Genomic DNA, 18,678 nt, shown 5'->3' with positions numbered 1-18,678 from the left:
TGTTGGCTGTTCCGCCTTCTGCTCTAACCGTCCCTCTGGACTCCAGCCACTACTGCCCCACGAGTGTTACCAAATATTTCTGTTCATGCTTTCCCACTGGTTGGTCTAGTTTGAAACACAGAGGAATCCTTTGTCTGGTACTTTTTGTGCGCTCAGAGGTGGTGCTTCTTCCCCTCCATTTGAGGTGCCTGCAGACCAGGGTCACTCAACTCAGGCCTCCCCCGTGCTCATTTCCTTTTACAGTTTGGTCCCTCCAGAAAAATGCCAACAGGATGGGGCGTGCCTGTTGCTCACCGTGTTTGACTACGACACCTTAGGAGCCAATGATCTGGAGGGAGAAGCCTTCTTCCCCCTCTGCAAGGTGTTGGGGCTGAGTGAGGACGAGGAAACCATCAACCCTTCCAGAGTGCCACAGACCCGATTGTCCTTGACTCATCCTGGAACTGCTGGTAAGCTCGTTACTTGTACATTCCCAGCTTCACTTGTCCGTCCTCCTTTTTGGCCGGCTAAACCTGTAGTCTCTTAGCAGGCGGGATATGGGCTTCCAGGCACACACCCCTGGAAAATACAGGTGGGGGGGGGAGAATGTTCTTTTGTTCCAGACCAAGTACCGGTACTAGGCTGTATATTGAAATGCTCAGCATTTTAGTCCTGTGATTTTGGCTTGTATCCTGCGTAGTGCTAAGTTAACATTCTGTGAAGTGCCTCCTAACTCTATTCTGCGGCTTCCTTCAACAGGGAGTTTGCTGGGAGGTGGGGCGAGAGGGGCAGGAGAAGTCCCATTGTGCAAGTGGAAATCCTTCCACTGACAGGCATGCTGTCCTTTGCTGTCGAGTTTGTGGTAAATTATATCTGCACAAACACAGTTATTATGTACAACTAGTCTAATGAAGCCAATTTAAATTCAAGCCAATGCAGCTGATGAGTCTTCCAGGCTTCTCTGCTGGATTTACCTGAGCATCATAGGAGCAGCTTTAGCAGTAGACTCTTAACTAGAGATCTCCTGCTTTTTACTTCCAACAGCTCAAAAGGCGATGGACAGTAACACAACCCCCCCCCCCCCCCGACCCAAACTCTATTCTCCTTTTAATAAGATTCCCTTTTCCTCACTGCTTGGAAAGCTGCTTCCATAGCAACCTCCAGCAGGAAGAGCATTTTAACTCACTAAAGGGAGTTAGAAGAGGTGCTTGGGGCTAGAACAGGAAATGGAAACAGCTGTTTTTCAATTAGCCTTGTTCTTCATGGGGCACACGCATCAGTCGCATAGTATCCCTTAGCTACATCTACCGCCCCGTAACTTGTTACCCTTTGGCGATGTCCTGCAGTTTTCCACCGGGTACCTCTGGGATTCTCTGCTTAGGATGTTTTGAGATATATGCAATAGGTAACTTTTTGAGGGGCCAGGGTTCTTGGCTTTGGCCTAGAACCGGCATTCCCAAACTGTGGCCTTCCAGATGTTTTGGCCTACAACTCCCATGATCCCTAGCTAGCAGGACCAGTGGTCAGGGATGATGGGAATTGTAGTCCAAAACATCTGGAGGGCCGAAGTTTGGGGATGCCTGGCCTAGAAGAAGCTTAAGTCTTAGTTGTTGCCTAGCTTTTGTGATGTCTGTCCGCACAGCTTATGTCAGGGGTCAGCAAACTTTTTCAAGAGGGGGCCGGTCCACTGTCTGCCACCGCTTCCTCCCACTCAGCTCTTGGCCATATGCGGCCGCCTGAGCAGGATGGAAGGGGCATCGCCCAGAGGCGTCTGTGGCTTTGGATTGGCTGCAGGAGCTTCTTGCAGCCAATCCAAAGCAGCGCCAGCATCACGCAAGTCAGTCCCTGCGCAGCGAGGCCTCCGCGCCACACTGGTTTAGCGCACACTGACCGAGCGGGCAGCAGGGTCTGCAAGGCTCGCAAGCCAGATTGAACCCGATGAGCCGCATTTGGCCCCCGGGCCTTAGTTTGCTGACACCTGGCTTACGTCAAGGAACTAGGATTTTCTTCCCTGACAACAGGGCAATAAGCAGCAGGTTTTTTAAAATGCAGGAAACTGGGTTTACGTTTTAACGTCACAAGACCACTCTTAATTGTAGGAGCAGTCTACTTGATTCCACAGCTCCCTGATTCCATGTTACCTCTCCCACTCTGCCCCAGGTGCTGAAATCCTGAAGCTGCTGGAGACCCGCAAAGGAGACAAGGAAGCCCAGGCATTTGTGAAGCTCCGCAGACAACGAGCAAAGCAATCCAAGGAGTCTGAGCAACAGCAGGAGCAACAATAGGGGCTGCAACAGAATGGACCGAGCTGAAAAGGTGCAGCAGGCAGGGCCTGTGCTGCCATAGTGACAGCAAACCACACCATGGAGAGCAGGAAGCCCTTCTTCCACTCCAGCTTTTTCTGCTGGTGCGTTGGATGCCAGAGGGACATGCAGCATTTTAGCTTGGCCACAGCAGACCCTGGGGCTCTTTTGTCAGTGCATGCTGAAGAGCAAGCTGTGTCTGGATGAATGTTTGATCTGTTTCCATTCAAGAGGCGACAGGAAAGGGTTGTGTTACCCACTCCCGGCCCCTTTCATCCATTCTTCATCTGCAGTAAGGACTTCCCTTATTTTATTTTGAGAAAAATGGAAAACGTGGTACTATTTGATGCTCATACTGCAGGCTAAGGGATGCTGTGAGCAAACACATGCGCACAGTTGGCACGCATGCATGCACACGAGAACTGAGGAAGAGCCTGCCTGGCCCGCAAAGCTTGTAATGTGCCCCTTGTGGATTTCCTCCAGGAAATGCTTTACTCTGTTCGCCAGATGGCATGGAAAGCAGGCAGCCTGGTACACCAGAAAGCCAAAGGGTGGGGTGGGGTGGGGGAGCAGATTTTGGTGAGTTAAAAAACAAACAAACCACCCCAGACCTGTGATCACTAATCTCTACTACAGGAACTGGCACTTCCTTCTGATTTAAGCATCACTGACTTAAAAAGGAATTAAATGAAAGAGCCGCTGGCTGTACGCTGCAATGGATTCTATGCCCACTCATCTCCAGGGCACAATTCTGATTATCACAAAGAAGGCACAGATGTTGCTGGGGAGTGGAAACTCTTGCGATTTAAAGCAAGAGAGGATTTAATTGAAAAGAAAAGCCGAATCTTCTATGAACAGTGCTGTTGTTGCTTATTACCTGTAAGCTGTGCTTGGCTTTGAGGAATTGATGGGAGCATAAGACTGCTGCAATCACCACCACCACGGTTAGAATTTCACCTCCATTTCGGCAGTACCGTAAGGCTTGTGAAGTGTTACTGTGAACCCTGACCTCCAGGTAAATCTAGGGACAGCCTAGCGTAAGCTTTGATCATAGCACTGCAGGAAGCATTCCCATCTTGTTACTCCCACCCCACTCCTTTGCAGCCAGGTGTTTCTGCTGCCAGTGAGGCCAGGTCTTTACAGCAAGGATGGGGAACCTGGACCCCCCACCTCCCATCATCCATAGCATTGGCCATGCTGGCTGCAAGTTGGGAGTCTGACATCTGGAGGGCTACAGGTTCCATCCCCACTCCTGCTCTACAACTTAAGTTTTGCTGTTTTTCCTAGAGCAGATCGTTGTCAGTGTGGTGGTGGTAGATTTAGCCGAGGTTTCTGTGCAAGGGGGAACTTACTCAGTAGACTGTAGTTCTCAGCTGGTTTCCTCTCCCATCAAGAGGAATTGCTTTCCTGTAAGTGAAAAGGACAACTAAAGGATTATGTGAGGCTAAGGCATGCTATTTCTGTCACATTGGCAGCTAAAGGCTGTGAAAGAAACCAAGCCAGGCTCTCGTTTAGTTTGGGCGGGGTGAGCTCTGAGCAAGCAGAAGCGTTTCCTATTTTACAACTGTGTGTATGTGCATACATTCCTGTGGGTAGAGCTGAATGGAGGCATTTTTGAGCATCTTAAATATGTAGTGCTTTAATGCCTTTCACTTACTACACGATCTTTGCAGAGGAGAGAAAACCCGAGAGCATCCTCTATATAGAGTACAGCTGCTGGGTGTCTTATCTACTAACCCCCCATCACTTATTCTATAATGTGTTCCAGTTTAAATTGGTGAAAACAGTGTAATAAGGGGACAGTAGCATTCAGTGGCACTCGTAGTAGGGAGGGAAAGTGAGTATGAAATCATCTCATTTCCTTTTGTAAAGGCCTGTAGAAAGCAACCTCTGCAGAGGCAGATAGAGTAGTTGCAGGAGGAAGGGATGTAGCATAAGTCCTGCATTGATTCAAAGCAAGAGCGTCCTCCTTTAAGCATCCTGGTACCACAAATGGCCAACCAGATGTTTTGCACAGCCCACAGCAGGGTGTGAAAGCAACAGCACCACCAACCCTGTCCTTTACTGTTTGCATCCCCCTCCAATTCTGCAAATGGAAGTGTAACTAAGAAGTGTGGCAGTGCAACAAAATGTGGCACTTCTGTTCAGTGTTCCAGTTACTCCATTCCCTCTTTTAAAACCATTTCAAGCCCACTGGAACATGCTCAGCCTTCATTGGCCGGTATTGGATCCACCCTGCATTTGGAGTGTTGTTGGTGTGGTGGTGGTGGTGGATACACTTGTGCCCAATTCCAGTCTTGGAATGCTGTGGTCTTCCCATTGATTTACATGGGCTGCTCTCACTTCTGTCACTGGGAACATTTAAAATAATTACTCAGGGTGGAACCAGCAATTGAATAACCTGGATAATCAGGTTTCCTTTTCGGTGTGTGTCGCCAAATCCCTATTTCATGGAGATTGTGCAGGTTTGTGACTGTATGAATAAAAAAACTGAGAGGACAGTATACTACTTCTGAACCTGGGAGTTTTGTTTAGACGTCACAGACATCATGACTACAGTCCCCGCTGCTAAACATGGCCTCCATAAATTTGACTAGGCCTGCATTAAAATGATTCAACCAAAGAAAGGGTCAGCACATTTTGTGGCTCAAGTGCCATAAATCATGCGCTGTAGGTGGGCTGGGTGATGTCAGCTTTTTGCCCGCCAAACACTGTGGTGATATACCGAGATGTTGAAAAAGCAAGCTGCATTGGCCTCTGCCCGTGAGGCACCTGGTGAAACTGCCCCAGCTCTCACCTCGGGAACTAATGCGGTTTCACCCAGGCGCTCCTGCCGCTCACAGGTGAACAGGCAGAGCATGGGGGCTCCTTTAACTGCTCGGCTGAGGCAAGGGCAGCTGTACACTCCTCAGTTGAGCAGTTTAAAGATGCAGAGGGAGGAGCAAGCTGTATTGGCACCTCGCCAATACAGCTTGTTTCTCCATCTGCATCGTATGAGGGCAGAGTACAATGGTGGTTCCACTCAGTGGTATATCGCTGGTGAAACCGCCACCACTCCCGAATCCCTCTGCTAAGCAGCGCCCGCTGGAGGAACTCTTGACTCCCTGCAGCAGACGCTGCTAGCAGAGGGACTCAGGAGCAGTGGTGGTTTCACCAGCGATATACCATTGAGTGAAACCGACATCATGGTCTGCTTCTCATATATCGCCCAGGCCTAGCTGTAAAGGTAAAGGGACCCCTGACCATTAGGTCCAGTCGCGGATGACTGAGGTTGCGGCGCTCATCTCGCTTTATTGGCCAAGGGAGCCAGCGTACAGCTTCTGGGTCATGTGGCCAGCATGACAAAGCCGCTTCTGGCGAACCAGAGCAGCACACGGAAACGCCGTTTACCTTCCCGCCAGACAGGTACCTATTTATCTACTTGCACTTCGTGCTTTCGAACTGCTAGGTTGGCCGAGCTGTAGGAAGTCCTTTTGGCTGTTGTGAATCTATTTCTTATCAGTTTCAGTGGGTGAACCTGAGCTCCAGTACAGTATGAAAGGGAGAGGGGAGGAAATGCTCACTCTAACCTTCTACCTATTGCACCCTTTGATATCCTATTTTTCCCATGTCATCTCTTTCCTTAGTAACCCCAAACACTTTAGCCTTTCCTAATTGGGAAGGCATTTTAATTGCTTGATCATATTGATTGCACTTCTCTGCCTCTTTTCTAGTTTTGTGATGTCTTTGTTGATGTAGTAGTCTAGAGGTGGTTGCCCCTTGGTTTTAAGAAGGACATTATTATATTGATCATTTTCTGTCCCTTTCCTAACTGGGCCCAGCATGGAATCTGCCTTCATTTCTACACAGCAATGTCATTTTTATTGTGCCATCCATCATGACGGCAAGTTTGAGTCCCAGGTCAGTTTAGAATTCTTATCAGTATATATGTGAAGTTATTTTTTGCCTCATTGTGCACTACCTTACATTTCCTTTTGATTTCATGTGCCATTCTGTTGGTTCTGACATACGCAGTAGAAAGGCCAGTTTGGGGCATCTCACACTTGTCACCTGCTTGCAAAATTGTTATCTTCCACAGACTTGACCTCCAGAACACTTATGACTAAATGAAGTAGCAGCACTCCCATCACAGGTCTTTAGCATGGCATAGTACTTACCTCCTTCTCCTCCTGAGATAACAGTCTCTTCTTTCTACCTGCAGAGTCCTGTTCGTCAACCAAATCTTGATCCAAAAGAGGATCTGTCATTTTATCCCAAGACAACTAAGTTCAGGCAGAGGCCTTAGGGAAGTTATGTCACCAAAAGTAAACAATGCCTATAAGATCACTTCTCTACTTATTTGTTTAACCCTCAGATGCTTCTTAAAACATTAGGGAAGCAAGACTTCAACTTGTACAAGCCATGCTTGTGCTACCTATATAAAGCATCTTGTTCTACATCAGGGTTGGGGAACTTGTGGCCATCAGCTTCTGCTTGACTCTTAACTCCCCATTAGTCCCTGGCTGTATTGCCAACAGTCAGGGATGATGGGAGTTGTATTCCAGTGACACCTGGAGGGTCACAGAGAGGAGTGTGTGTAAAAATAATTTACAGTGCAAAGATATAATTTATAATTTATAAGCTGCCCCACCCTCTATTTAGTGTTTATCGTCACCCCGAGAAGGGAATGACAGTCCTCAGACTGAAAATGGTTCTTCATCCCTGTTACAGAGACTAGACATAGAAAGCACATGTGCATAGTAATTAACATATGTGTAGATCACAGCATGTGCTGGTCTTACAAGTAAATAAGTCACTAGCTAGCCTCCGCTGCAGCAGCTTCTTTGTAGTGATTTCATGAAGTGTAGATTGATCCTTCTGCCTCATCTGATTAAGATGAGTTGAGTCTCCGGTTGAATCTTTATTTCTCCAGAAAGGCTTGCCTGTGGGAACTACTTTTCTAGTTCAATGATTGACCAAACAACCTACATTCTAGCACTGAGAAGCTGTTTGTCTGTCCCATCTCTCTCCAGCCTGCTGCTCCATATGCTTTAGAAAGTAGCACAAAGTGAATGCTCTGGCATCCAAATTGGCCACCCATTACTTATTCCTAATCATTCACACTTTGGGGCTGTGTTTACCCAGCCAAAGGAGAATACTAGTTAGTGAGCACAGGGGATGGGATAGAATCACTATGGAGACACAATTACAAAAACAAGACAACTTGGACAGATAGGAAACACAGGTACCATTATGCTAGGGGGGGGGTCAATATGGTGACTTACAGAGGTTGCTGAACCATCCCTTACTACTGGTCATGTTGACTGGGGTCGATATGAATTGGAGGGCACCAAGTTTGCTACCACTACAAATGGGATAGCTACATACTAATTCAGACAGTTAATCATGCAAACCCTTCCACTGAAATCAATGGGGCAATTTGGGCCAAGCAACCACTGGGTCTCAATTCAATCAATAATATGTCTTGCTGATTTCAATGGGTCTTAAGGCTCACTAAATTGCTGGATTAGCATTATTAAATTTCCACCAAAAAAAGGAGTTTCCCATGGTCCAAACCCAGAATTCTCAAATTCGCTCACTTTATTCTGGATTCAAGATTTTGGGAGGCCAATTACAAATGTCTTTGTCTCTCTCTCTCTCTCTCTCATGTTAATGGAAAGAAAGAGACAAGACACTGCTGCACACAAATTTTGAAGTGAGAAGAGTATACGGAGATCTCTTGGTTGGGAGTTCTAAGTAAGGAGATAAGCTTTCCCCATTTCCAGCTGGGTATTTAAAAAGCCAACTGGGGAAAAGTTCCCATTCAAAAGCAGATTCCCCCCAGAATCCAAGATGCTGTTGCAGGTGGTGTGTTGGGAGCTATTCCGAGATACTTAGTGGTTGAGAATAAGGACTTTCTTTTAAGCACTGTCTTTATAGCTTAAAGGATCTTTCACAAAACCCTGAAATTGTATTATATCTTGAGCAGTATGAGGGATATATTTATATAAAATACTGTACAGTAAATTGAGTGGGTTCTATCTTTGCAGTCCTCTTCACAGGCTACTAGCTACTGTTTCTATATAACCAACTGGAAGGTGAAAAAAATGTGATTGTGCAGCATTCCTGGCCTACAATCTACAAATAATCACTTCTGGCACAAGCTCCATGAGAGCAAAGGGATCGTGTTCATTTTACTATGGTGCAGCTGCTTCATATACCTGAACAGGAGACCTTCCTAGTGGAATGTTAGGCAGGTCATCGCCCCCCCCCAAACCTCTCTAGCTTTCAAGTAGAGATCAAAGGCACCAAGAAAACTCACATGGACACCACATATACACTCTAAAACACACATACATATGCACACACAAAAGTGCTGCCTTTTTTTCTTAGCAAAAAAATAAAAAAATTTATTGTCTTCTAGAAAATCCATCCTGCCCTTGGAAATTGTGACACAAGATTGCATTTTTTTAAGCTCCACATGCAAATCCACTTTGCCAAGAAAGAGTGTCTAAAACCAGGTTTCTGGACAGCCAAACACACATATATACAGAATACGAGAAAGAACAACAGCTGAAATCACAGTTCCGCATTACAGTCTATAATAATGGAATCAAACACCACATTGTACACACCACCTATTGCCTTTTGGCTGACTTCTACACAGACTTGAGTGGCTCTCTGTCCCAGCCACCCTCCACTGCCTAGGAAAATCCAAGGAGACTGGTTCAGAATTGCCACCATAAATACTGTAGTGTGTAATTTTAAGAATTTATATAGAATGTATTTATATATTTTTTCCTTTCAAACATTGGAAGCTACAGAGTGGGGAAGCCCCATAGAGATCTTTTGATCCACAGTAACCAGTTTGCAAGAATACTTCACTTATAATACTTTTCGTCAGCAACATCTACTTTCTGGTTGCATTGCTCTAAAGGCTGATATAATCCCGGAGGGGAATCAAAAGGAGGGGGGAAAATGAGGGAAAAACCCCACACTGGTAATAAATACTTTTCCTTTTCAGGGAAGGAAACAATATGGGAAAGTCCTATCTGTCTAGTGGGACAGCACTAAACTGTTGAGTCCTTTATGTCCTTCCATGCTAAGGAAGGAAATTCTCTTCATTTGTCTGAGCTGTGTAGCCCCTGAAGTGGCTCAGGTTAAGCTTGGAGACTTATGGAAAGTTTAAAAGAAAAAGGAATTTCCCTGTGAAGAATTCTGTGTGGGGTCTCTGGCTCTGTTTACAATGTGATGCTAAGTGATGGTTTAGCATTAGAAGGACAAGCTAAAGGAAACCTTGGGTGTGTATGCTCTGCTTGCCACCTCCAGCACTGCAATGAGGAGGAACTGGAAGCTTTTGCATGAACATTACAGCCAAACCGTAAACTGAGGTTAATTGTAACTATGGTTATTGGGGAGTGGGGAGGCAGCTTTATAAACCACGGTTTGAAGTTGCTTTCACTATCTGCAGTTAAGACTAAATGCAGATTATCCAGATTCAAGTGTCACAAGAATCTGTGGTTAGTCTAAAATGGAAATGAAAGCTTGCAAAGTCCTCGGTGTGAATGCACCAGAGACTGCAGGGCTGCAGCTTAGCCTTCTAACACTGAGCCATCACTTAAGTGTTCTGTGCAAACACAGGCCCTGTGTGCTGTGTACAGGCAATTCCCCACACTAAATTATGTTAGGTGCCATTTCCCCCTCTGCTGAAGTAGGGCAGTAGAGAAGTGAAGCCCAGCACCTCTGAGCTGTATGATTAACTCAGCCATCTGCCCCAATGTGTGGAAATTCCTCAGCCCCACAAAGCCAATCATTTTAAAAGAAGCATATACAGGTTAATTCTTAACACTTACTTCTCTACTAATTCTTCAGCTACCTGATAGTTCTCTACTGCTCATCCTACCAGCCTTTTTGAATACTCTGGTTTTTGCAACCACAATATTCCCTTGTCTGGTAAAATTAGTCATATTAGCAGGTCCTCCCCAAACCTTTGGAATGACCCCCCCCCCTAATTAGGCCTTGGCATAGAGGCCAGAGCGGGAATACAAGAGGCATTCTGCTCAGAAGTGTGAAAACTTTCATAATCCAAGCACATCTCCTTGGGCTGTCCATTTAGGATGATTTACTCTAGCACCAAATAATAGCTTTAGCATCAGGCAAAACCCAATCACAGAATCCCTTTGGCCTAAAAAAAAAAACCCCAGTGCTCAGCAACTACTAGCTCAATCAAGATTTGCTTTTGGTTAAAATTTTTTTGCATATTTCCTCTCATTCATGGTTCATCCCACCCTATCCCGGTAAACAAAAAATTCCTATGCAGAAACCTAACCCAAAGTTACAAAACAGATTGGTTTTGCTTTTCCATTTGGTACCTAACGAACGCATTCACATTTCAGGTATTTCATTTCAATATTAAAATTCATAGAAATCTAGGCTTTCTTTTTTCTAAAAAAAGTGTCTTAAAAGAGCTAAAGAATGGGATAGAGAAGCGTGGGCTTCTACGATTCCCAGATGTGGATAAAACCAGCCTGCTGCTATGTCCTCGTGCCCATGCATTATACTGACAGAGACGAGGTAGAGGAAAAAGAATAATTGGATAGGGAGCAGTCCGGAATTTGTGGGGTTGGGAGATTTATTTATTTTTTAAATCCCATTTTGGATTCTTTGGTCCTTCACAATAAAACAGACAGATTGGGTTGTGGCACTAAATGTAAACAGGCTTTTGCCTCTGGTATAATTTCTCCCCTGCATCGCACCAGCAAAGCAATTTGCCTAGGGGGTGTTGTGAGGAGTGGGAAAGAGGAATCTGATAACCAGCAAGATTCTATAGAGTTGCCAGGTCTTAAAAACAGGACAAAGAAACTACCTCTAAGTTACGCTCGAGACCAGTGACACATCTAACACCCTCTGTAGGATTCTGTTGGAGTTACACAAAGTTGTGGCAATTCAGGACTAAACAAATCGCTCCCCACAAAATCATCGTCTCACTATGGACAATCACATAGAAAGGCAGAGGAAGCAATAAAACACAATGTTTACAAAACTAAGTGTTACAAACCAGTTACCACCAAAGAGCCTGAAAATGGCTGCAATTCTGTATAAACACTGTAGACCCGATTCAAAGAGTTTATTTCCTATGATCTTTAAGTTAGTTACCAAAATAGTTTAGTACATTTTATTTCCAGCAGAGTATTATTACTCCCCCATAATTTAAATTTTTGTGTGTATGTTTTAAAAATGTTCACATATTTTAAACAAACAAGCTTTCCTTAAGACTGAGGCATATTTGCTGGCCTTGGAGACCAGGTAAGCCCCATGGCACAGACATTCAAAGGCTACAACCAAAAACAAACACAACCACAAGAGTCAGCCAGCAGCGTCTCTCCATACAAAAAAGAAAAGCCAATTAGGTGTTCTTTTTTAAAAAAACACAACAGATACTAGTACAATATACACACTGAAAAAAAGCAGTTTTACCAAACATAAAAGTTAATTAAAAAAACAAAACCCTAAACAGAGCTGCACTTTGAGATCATCTGGGAATGCATATTAGCCCCCCAAATATGGGAGGGTGGAATTGTGGAAGCAAATCTAATGATGTACTTGCATTAAATATGGAAAAACTCCAGAGGAAAAACCTGACAGTGAGTTGCTGGATTACCCTTATGAAAAAGAATGATAACTTAAGAGTTTCCAGTGCTTTTCCAGGTTGGGGAAAGGTGGGTCAACTACTGCAAATGAAGCAGAGACTGGTGAGCAAGGGAGTGAGATTATAAATCTAAATATTACACTTTTACATGTTAAACAAACTCCCCAGTTCAAAATGACAGATTAGAGTCCTTCTGGACTGGACCGTTGCTTTTTGTTGCCTACAGGCTGTTGCAATGTCTGAACAAGTCAAAACAAACTGCAGTGGGAGTTCTACCACTCGGAACTGCAGGACGACACGTTTACTGGATACAAGCTTAACACAAAAAATATTCCAAACCACAAATTTCAATGAAAGTCAGTTGGATTTAGGCCCCAATATATATTCCTGGAAGCCTACCACACATAATCAAAGGTTAACACATAATCAGTAACACCATTTGTAAAGCACTCTGGGAAGAGTGCAAATTTAATCTCAATGGAAGTTACTAGTGGAGGCTGCAATCCTAAACACATTTACTAGGGGGCAAACCCCATTGCATTCAATGGTGCTTACTTCTGAGTAAACATGCTTAGGATTGCACTGTAAGTTTCTTTTTTAATAGGTGTAGTTAAGTTCTGCTCAGAGCTTGGAAACTTTATTCATTCTGGCCCACTAAAGCACAAGAAATAAATTAATGATTGCTCTGATAATCAAGTTGATGGTTGCTTGGGACCCAAAGAAATTTCTGTCTATCTTTTAAAAAAGCCTAACCTATGAAATGTATCCCTCAAGGCTATATGCACTGTGCCCAGTAAGAGATGGGCAATATAAATAGTAGTCAATGCTGTCCATGACAAATGGTTCTGGTGCACGTAGTTCTCTAGCAAGTGCACACCCCAATATTAAGGAGGAATGCATTTATAGACTCAGGCTTTATGATCGTTTTGGGAGAATGTTCTTCATCTTCATGGAAGTTGTCTACAGGTACCCAGCCAAATAAGGGCATTTGCAGCTACACTAAGGTGACCCAGAGTTAACAGAGATGCTAACCCAAAGGGACAACTAGAATATCTTTTCTAAGAATGAGCAGAGCAGTAGAAAGGGCACGTCTGCATGGGAGCGTCTTTCATTTTCAGCTTGGTGCTTTTAATGCCAAAGCAGAAGGGCAGGAGGGTCAGGTCCCCACCAACTCCAGAATTACTCTCTGGACTGTGCAAACAGTGTATCACATACATGCCTGATGAATGTTCCCATCTGTTGGGGACCACTCCCAAGCCTCTGGGCTACAAAGATTGGACTGCACACAATTCAAATGGACCAAACACAACTGATCCCAGATGCAGCCTAAGACCAGGCCCGGCTCTACATGCAGGCTGGGTGGCGCAGGGCACCATGGCGCCGGCCCGCCAGGAGGGCGCCGCGAGCTGCGCCCACCCGCTGGCCGACCGCTCCGCCGCGCAGCTGCGCCTGCCCACCCGCCGCGCAGCAGCGCCTGTTGCACCCGTGCTGCGCGCTGTGCCCACCCGCCCACCGCGCTGGGAAACGGGGTGGGAGGGCGCCGGAACGGGGCGGGAGGGCGCCAGAGGATCTGGCACACCACGGCGCCGGGAGTGCTTAAGACGGCGCTGCCTAAGACTATAGAAAGCCTTGGGTGTCCCCAGATGATCTATAGCTAAACAGGGAGCACAACCAAACATATCCTCTTGCAAAGAAGACAGGCAAGGTTCACCTGAAACCTAAACTAGTAAGGAGTAAGATAGAAGAGTAAGAAGGTTTCCCTAGTCAGAAGGAAAAGGAATGTATTTGAGAAGTGAAACACTGTGGACTCTGGGCAACCCCATCTTTTCTTGCCTACAAACAAAGCTTTAAGTATGGCCTTGTGGCATTCACTATAAATCTTTCAGAAGAATGTGAAGTGGATTAGGAACGTAACTCCACTTGACATCTAAGCAGCTAACTAATATTTCATATCTTGGATTCTCTGTTTGCCTGCTCCCAGTTCTGCATTTTGTGAATCTATTTCTTGCCACTGGAAACATTTTCATATTGGGGCCCCTGAACATTTGCAAAATTCTGTGGTTGTCCCGTGGCTGTAAATTTAAGATTATTTCTTCCTCACAATATGTCTGCTATTACTTTGCAGAAATTACATCTGAAGGGAATCCATGCTTCAATTCAGTATGCAACTCCAAATTTTTGGCAGCAAGATAGAAACACACAGTGTTAACTTCTGAAAATGTCCCCCTCCTCCTCTATCACATTCTACATCCCCCAAGTTCATGGTGGTGCACCACAACTTACTGGATGCCAGCAACACAAAGTGCTGTTCAGGGCAAACAGATGAGCTTGCTCTGTAAAAAAAAACCTGAATGATTTTTTCTTAACACTCAAAGCAAAAAACCAACCCTTGTCTGAACTATAGGGTGGATATGCTACACTGTGATGCTGGTAACAGTACCATTTGTGGTATGGGAACAGCAGGGAAAGAGACATATTGTTTCTACCCATCAGGAAGTACCAAGTATTAGGTTTGGGGTGAGTAACATGGCATCAGCTGACCAAATGTGGACCAACTGAACATTGTACCCTCTAGCCAGATACTTGACCAATATCCCGTTTCTGCAGTCCCAGGCAGGCAGACAAAAACAGGAAACTGATTTAGTCCCAAAGGGCCACCCTACCTAACTGGTGGGTCACAAGTTATGCAGGCCTGTATTAGGCAGACTAAAAAAAGTTTAGAAGGTTCATTTAATTATCAATGAAAACAAAGCCTAGGAAGTATACCCCCGCCCCAACCCCCAGCAAGCAGCAAGAAAAGACACAGGCTATTCCAAAGAGGGCCTTCATCATTTCACACTTCCACCTCTACCTGCCACCTAGAATGCCTTCCATTTGCATTACCCACACCTCTGAAGCACATCCTAATTGCCAAGAGAATACAGACCACCAACTCTGACTTTTCCTCTTTACGAAGTTCCACTGATAAGTAATGCTTTTGAGTAAAACTATTGTGACTACTGGCCTACCATCACTGGTTTGTTTGAAATTTTGCTCCTTTTGTTGCTTTGGTAGAAACCTACAAGTGTGTAAAAAGACTTTTAAAAATTGAATGCTTGTTTCTCAAACAGATATCCAAAGATCCTCACCTATACTGAAGGCCAACAAGAGTTCTGAATGCCTGAAGCTCTCAGCGGGGAAAAACTGCAAAGGGGATTCTCTTGTTGTTAGGCTAAGAGCATGACAGCTGCTTTTAAAAGATGAAAATGATGATGAAGTAAGAGCCAAGAGAAGGAGGACGAGGACATGATCAGAAATTTGATTTCCATGTCTCTTCTCCCCACAGATCCAGTCCTCACCCTGGAAAGCACTTGCAAGCCCCTCTTCCCCTTCCCTCTAAATCTTTATTCAGAAAAAGACTAAAAAAGGGCTACATCCTAAATAGGAAAGGGGGGGGGGAGAGAGAGAGAGGAAACAAACTCTGCAAACTGCCCTTTGATCTACATAAAAACAGCCATAAAAGTCCCTAAGGAGTTAGACTTAGCAGGACTGGGTGGGTGGGGGAACCTTTAAATGGGAGATGCAAAGTATTAAAAAGTGCTCTGCAACTAATTTTTGTTTTTATGTATATATATATATATATTCATATATATATTCATATTATATTTATATATATATATATATAAAGTTAAAAAGTTCTATGTGTGATATGCTAAACCAAATGTCCTAGTAGGGTCACGACTGGAGAGTGTGTGGCCTGTTGGGATGGCAGATGGGGCATTCGCCCTCCTCAGCACATGTTTCACACAGCACAGTGTGTTGGCACGGGAGTACCACCCGGTTCTCTTCCTGGCACTTGAGGCATTTCACCGACTGCATCTGAAACACTGCCTGGAAAGAAATGAAAGGGGGGGGGAGGGGAGAGAAGCAAAGTGGGTTGTCAGCAAAACAAAGCAGAGCCCTGATACACTCAGGAGACAGCCATTAAAGGGTCAGAGATATTCACAAGCTTTAAGGAATGGACAAGTGAGAACCCACAGACATTTTCAGGAGGATGGTGGAAGAAACTGGAGTACAAAAGAGGTGGAGGAGTCCTTTGCTTCTCTTTCTGCAACCGCCTCCCTGTTCCTATGCCTGACCTGGCTTACCTCCCCACATCCCTCTCTCTTTTTCCCGTTACCTGTTCTGAGAGTTCCTTTGGGCAGACAGCATGCAAAATGACATAGATGGCAGCCATGCCTCATGAACTTCACATATATCTAACTCCTGGCAGTGACTCCTCCAGCCTGCTGCTCTGTTAAGTCACTGAAGGAAGAAAGTGGCTTAGGCTGCAGCCAGGACCCAAGATGCATAGGATACAGCTGTTACTCCTCTTGCCTAGCAAGCAGCTCTATGGAACATGTGGGCAAGAGGACCCCCCCCCCCACTAAATTGTCTGTGTTCATTCCCACAGTGAATTCAATCCCACCCACCCCCATCTCACAGGGAAATGTGTAAATGCAGCTCTTGTGCAGTATAGGTTTTTTTGAGGGACAACGACAAGATGACACTTTGACTCTCTCCCTCCACCCACCACCCCCAAGATCAATTCTATGGGGCTGTAAATGTTTTTTAAGGCAGTGTCAAGTTACTTACTACCAAATAAAATCCCTTTCCACCTTCCTTCAACCACCTGGAAATGTGTGCCATTTCAGCACATTCCACAGGCCCAAGTCATTACATGGGAGCCCAATGTGGGTTTTGCTTTCAGGTACCAGACATACCATACTCTGATCCAGAGGGAAACTCCCTTTCCTATTATCATGATATAAGCCTTGCCTGCTAGCTAAGAGCATTCTAGTATAAAACGGCACCCCCTCCAAGAAAGAATGGGACATTTCATGGTCTATGGGGTTCAAAATATACCATGGATTAAAAATGCAAACTTCACAGTTGTGGCTTTTATTAAGGATTCAAAAAGGAAGCTAAGTTAATTGTGGGACAAGACTTCTCAGTCAGACCTACCTTATCAACTCTTTCCAGGTTGGCACGCAGCTGTTTTTGGAGGTTATAAAGTGTGGAGAGGGAGAGGGACTCTACATCAGAGAGCGAACGCAGGAACTGGGGGTCCTGGCCAGTGTGGATCCTCTCCACTTCCTCCTGGAGTTTCTTCACTTGCAGCTCCAAGGCCTCCCTCTGCTCCCGGGCTAGCTCACATTCTATGGTTGCCGTGTTGGCACGGTCATTAGCCTCCTCAGCTTCCTTTTTCCAAGCATCACAAGCCTGTGTATCCCAAAGGAAAAGTCATTTGTAATTTGGGAAACAGTGTGGGGGTGGGGTGGGAGAGGAGGATGTGAAGTGAGTTATCTCATCTCCTCACTTGGCTTCACTCCACAGTTTGAATAGTTTCCCCAGCATTCTATTTAAAGGCTTTGTATATGGAGCAGATTTCTTGTATCTATACAAACTCCAGAATCAACGTGAGACAAAATATGGCAAATTTTCCAAGCAAACATTGTGGGCACAGTACTGGCAAGAGGTGTGCACACACATTGGATCCTAGAGTGTTCATCATCTCAAAAATATATTCACATGGCAAGAAGGTACCATGTATCTATTTTGGTGGTGATGGGCGAGGAATTGGTATTTTATTATTGTAAGCATAATAAAGCAGTTAAAATAAAGTAGTAGTAGTTGTGTTCCCCTGAAGCTTGAAAGGCAGCTGTCAGGGAAGGTTCTAGCAGTGAAACTTCCCTGACTACCGAACTGGAGAGGCACGGAGGCTCAGACACCATCCTAGAGCTCGGGGAACAATTTACTAAATGCAATCCGTCTGTCTCAATCTAGTTAAGGGAATAGTTTAGCAAAAAGCATATATTCACAACCACCCTAGTCTTGTTAGCCAACCTGGCCAGAGCGGGGTAGAAACTTACATCCCCAGAGGGAGAACATTTACAAAGCATATTGAATGCAGAAGGAGGGGCTTACCATTCTTTCAGTGCACAGCTACTAACCTCAAAATAATTACAGTAGAGCGTCACTACAAAAAGGTGAGGAGCATGTCAATTTTCAGGTGATACATAAATCAAAAAGCTTGGGACAATTGGAAAGGTCTGCTCAGAAACAACTGGAAAAAGCCAATATTCCTAGAGGAACACTAGCAACCTTGGCATGAACATTTTCAAATCCTATTACAATTTGCAACCTACTCCTCAGCATATCTAAGGTATCAATTGGTTTCTTTCTCCATTGATAGAGCTAAAAAAAACCAAACAAAACCCCCATGTCTGCTGTGAAGGAACTATGTTACAGTACAACACATACCAAATCTGACTTTGTATATTATTTTTGGACCCTCAATCTATTTATTCAGCTGTTAGGTGGACACTTTTGCCCATTAGTAGTATCCTGGCAAACCACTCTCACCCACCCCTCCCAGCAGACGCTACCTGTTTGGCTTGTTTCCAAGATTCTTCCCACTGCTTTATTGTGCTGTTAGCTTCATCCAATTCCTGCCGCAGCCTGGCCAGCTCAGCAGCACCTGGACCCGACAGAAATGCAGGCGAGGTACTGGGTGAAAAACTTCCAGAAGCAAAGTGCTCCCATATGCTGCTGTTCATCCCGTTTAAACCTGTTTCATGCAGACAGGAAGGGGGGAAATTATACGTCACATATATCCCTGGATTACCCCTTTCCTTGCCCGGCACTGTTTTGGAAAGGGAATGAAATGGGTCAATATTTCACAGGGCATTGATTCATTTGGGGATTCTGGGGAGGGACATTCATGTCCCTGCAGAGTTACTGTTTGTC

At 45.0% G+C, this 18,678-nt stretch overlaps 2 protein-coding genes across 8 annotated transcripts in view; one reads left to right on the top strand and one right to left on the bottom strand.

The window, feature by feature from the left end:
- UNC13D (unc-13 homolog D) overlaps positions 1-4,786 on the top strand; it is a 55,758-nt gene extending 50,972 nt beyond the window's left edge. For all 4 annotated transcript variants that reach the window (XM_035104510.3, XM_035104507.3, XM_035104509.3 and 1 more), the window contains 2 exons: positions 244-449; positions 2,140-4,786. In XM_035104510.3, coding sequence (XP_034960401.1) covers positions 244-449; positions 2,140-2,264 — 331 coding nt within the window. In that variant the 3' untranslated portion in view covers positions 2,265-4,786. The remainder of the gene's footprint in view (positions 1-243; positions 450-2,139) is intronic.
- Positions 4,787-15,477: 10,691 nt separating this feature from the next.
- Positions 15,478-18,678, bottom strand: part of UNK (unk zinc finger) — a 41,819-nt gene continuing 38,618 nt past the window's right edge. For all 4 annotated transcript variants that reach the window (XM_035104503.3, XM_035104504.3, XM_088661568.1 and 1 more), the window contains 3 exons: positions 18,318-18,499; positions 16,894-17,151; positions 15,478-15,780 (listed from right to left, as the gene is read on the bottom strand). In XM_035104503.3, the coding sequence (XP_034960394.1) occupies positions 15,625-15,780; positions 16,894-17,151; positions 18,318-18,499 (596 nt within the window). In that variant the 3' untranslated portion in view covers positions 15,478-15,624. The remainder of the gene's footprint in view (positions 15,781-16,893; positions 17,152-18,317; positions 18,500-18,678) is intronic.

The sequence above is a fragment of the Zootoca vivipara genome, chromosome 2 (assembly GCF_965207765.1).
Source record: "Zootoca vivipara chromosome 2, rZooViv2.hap1.1, whole genome shotgun sequence".
Classification (NCBI taxonomy): Eukaryota; Metazoa; Chordata; class Lepidosauria; order Squamata; family Lacertidae; genus Zootoca; species Zootoca vivipara.
This window is presented reverse-complemented; position numbering and strand designations above follow the sequence as displayed.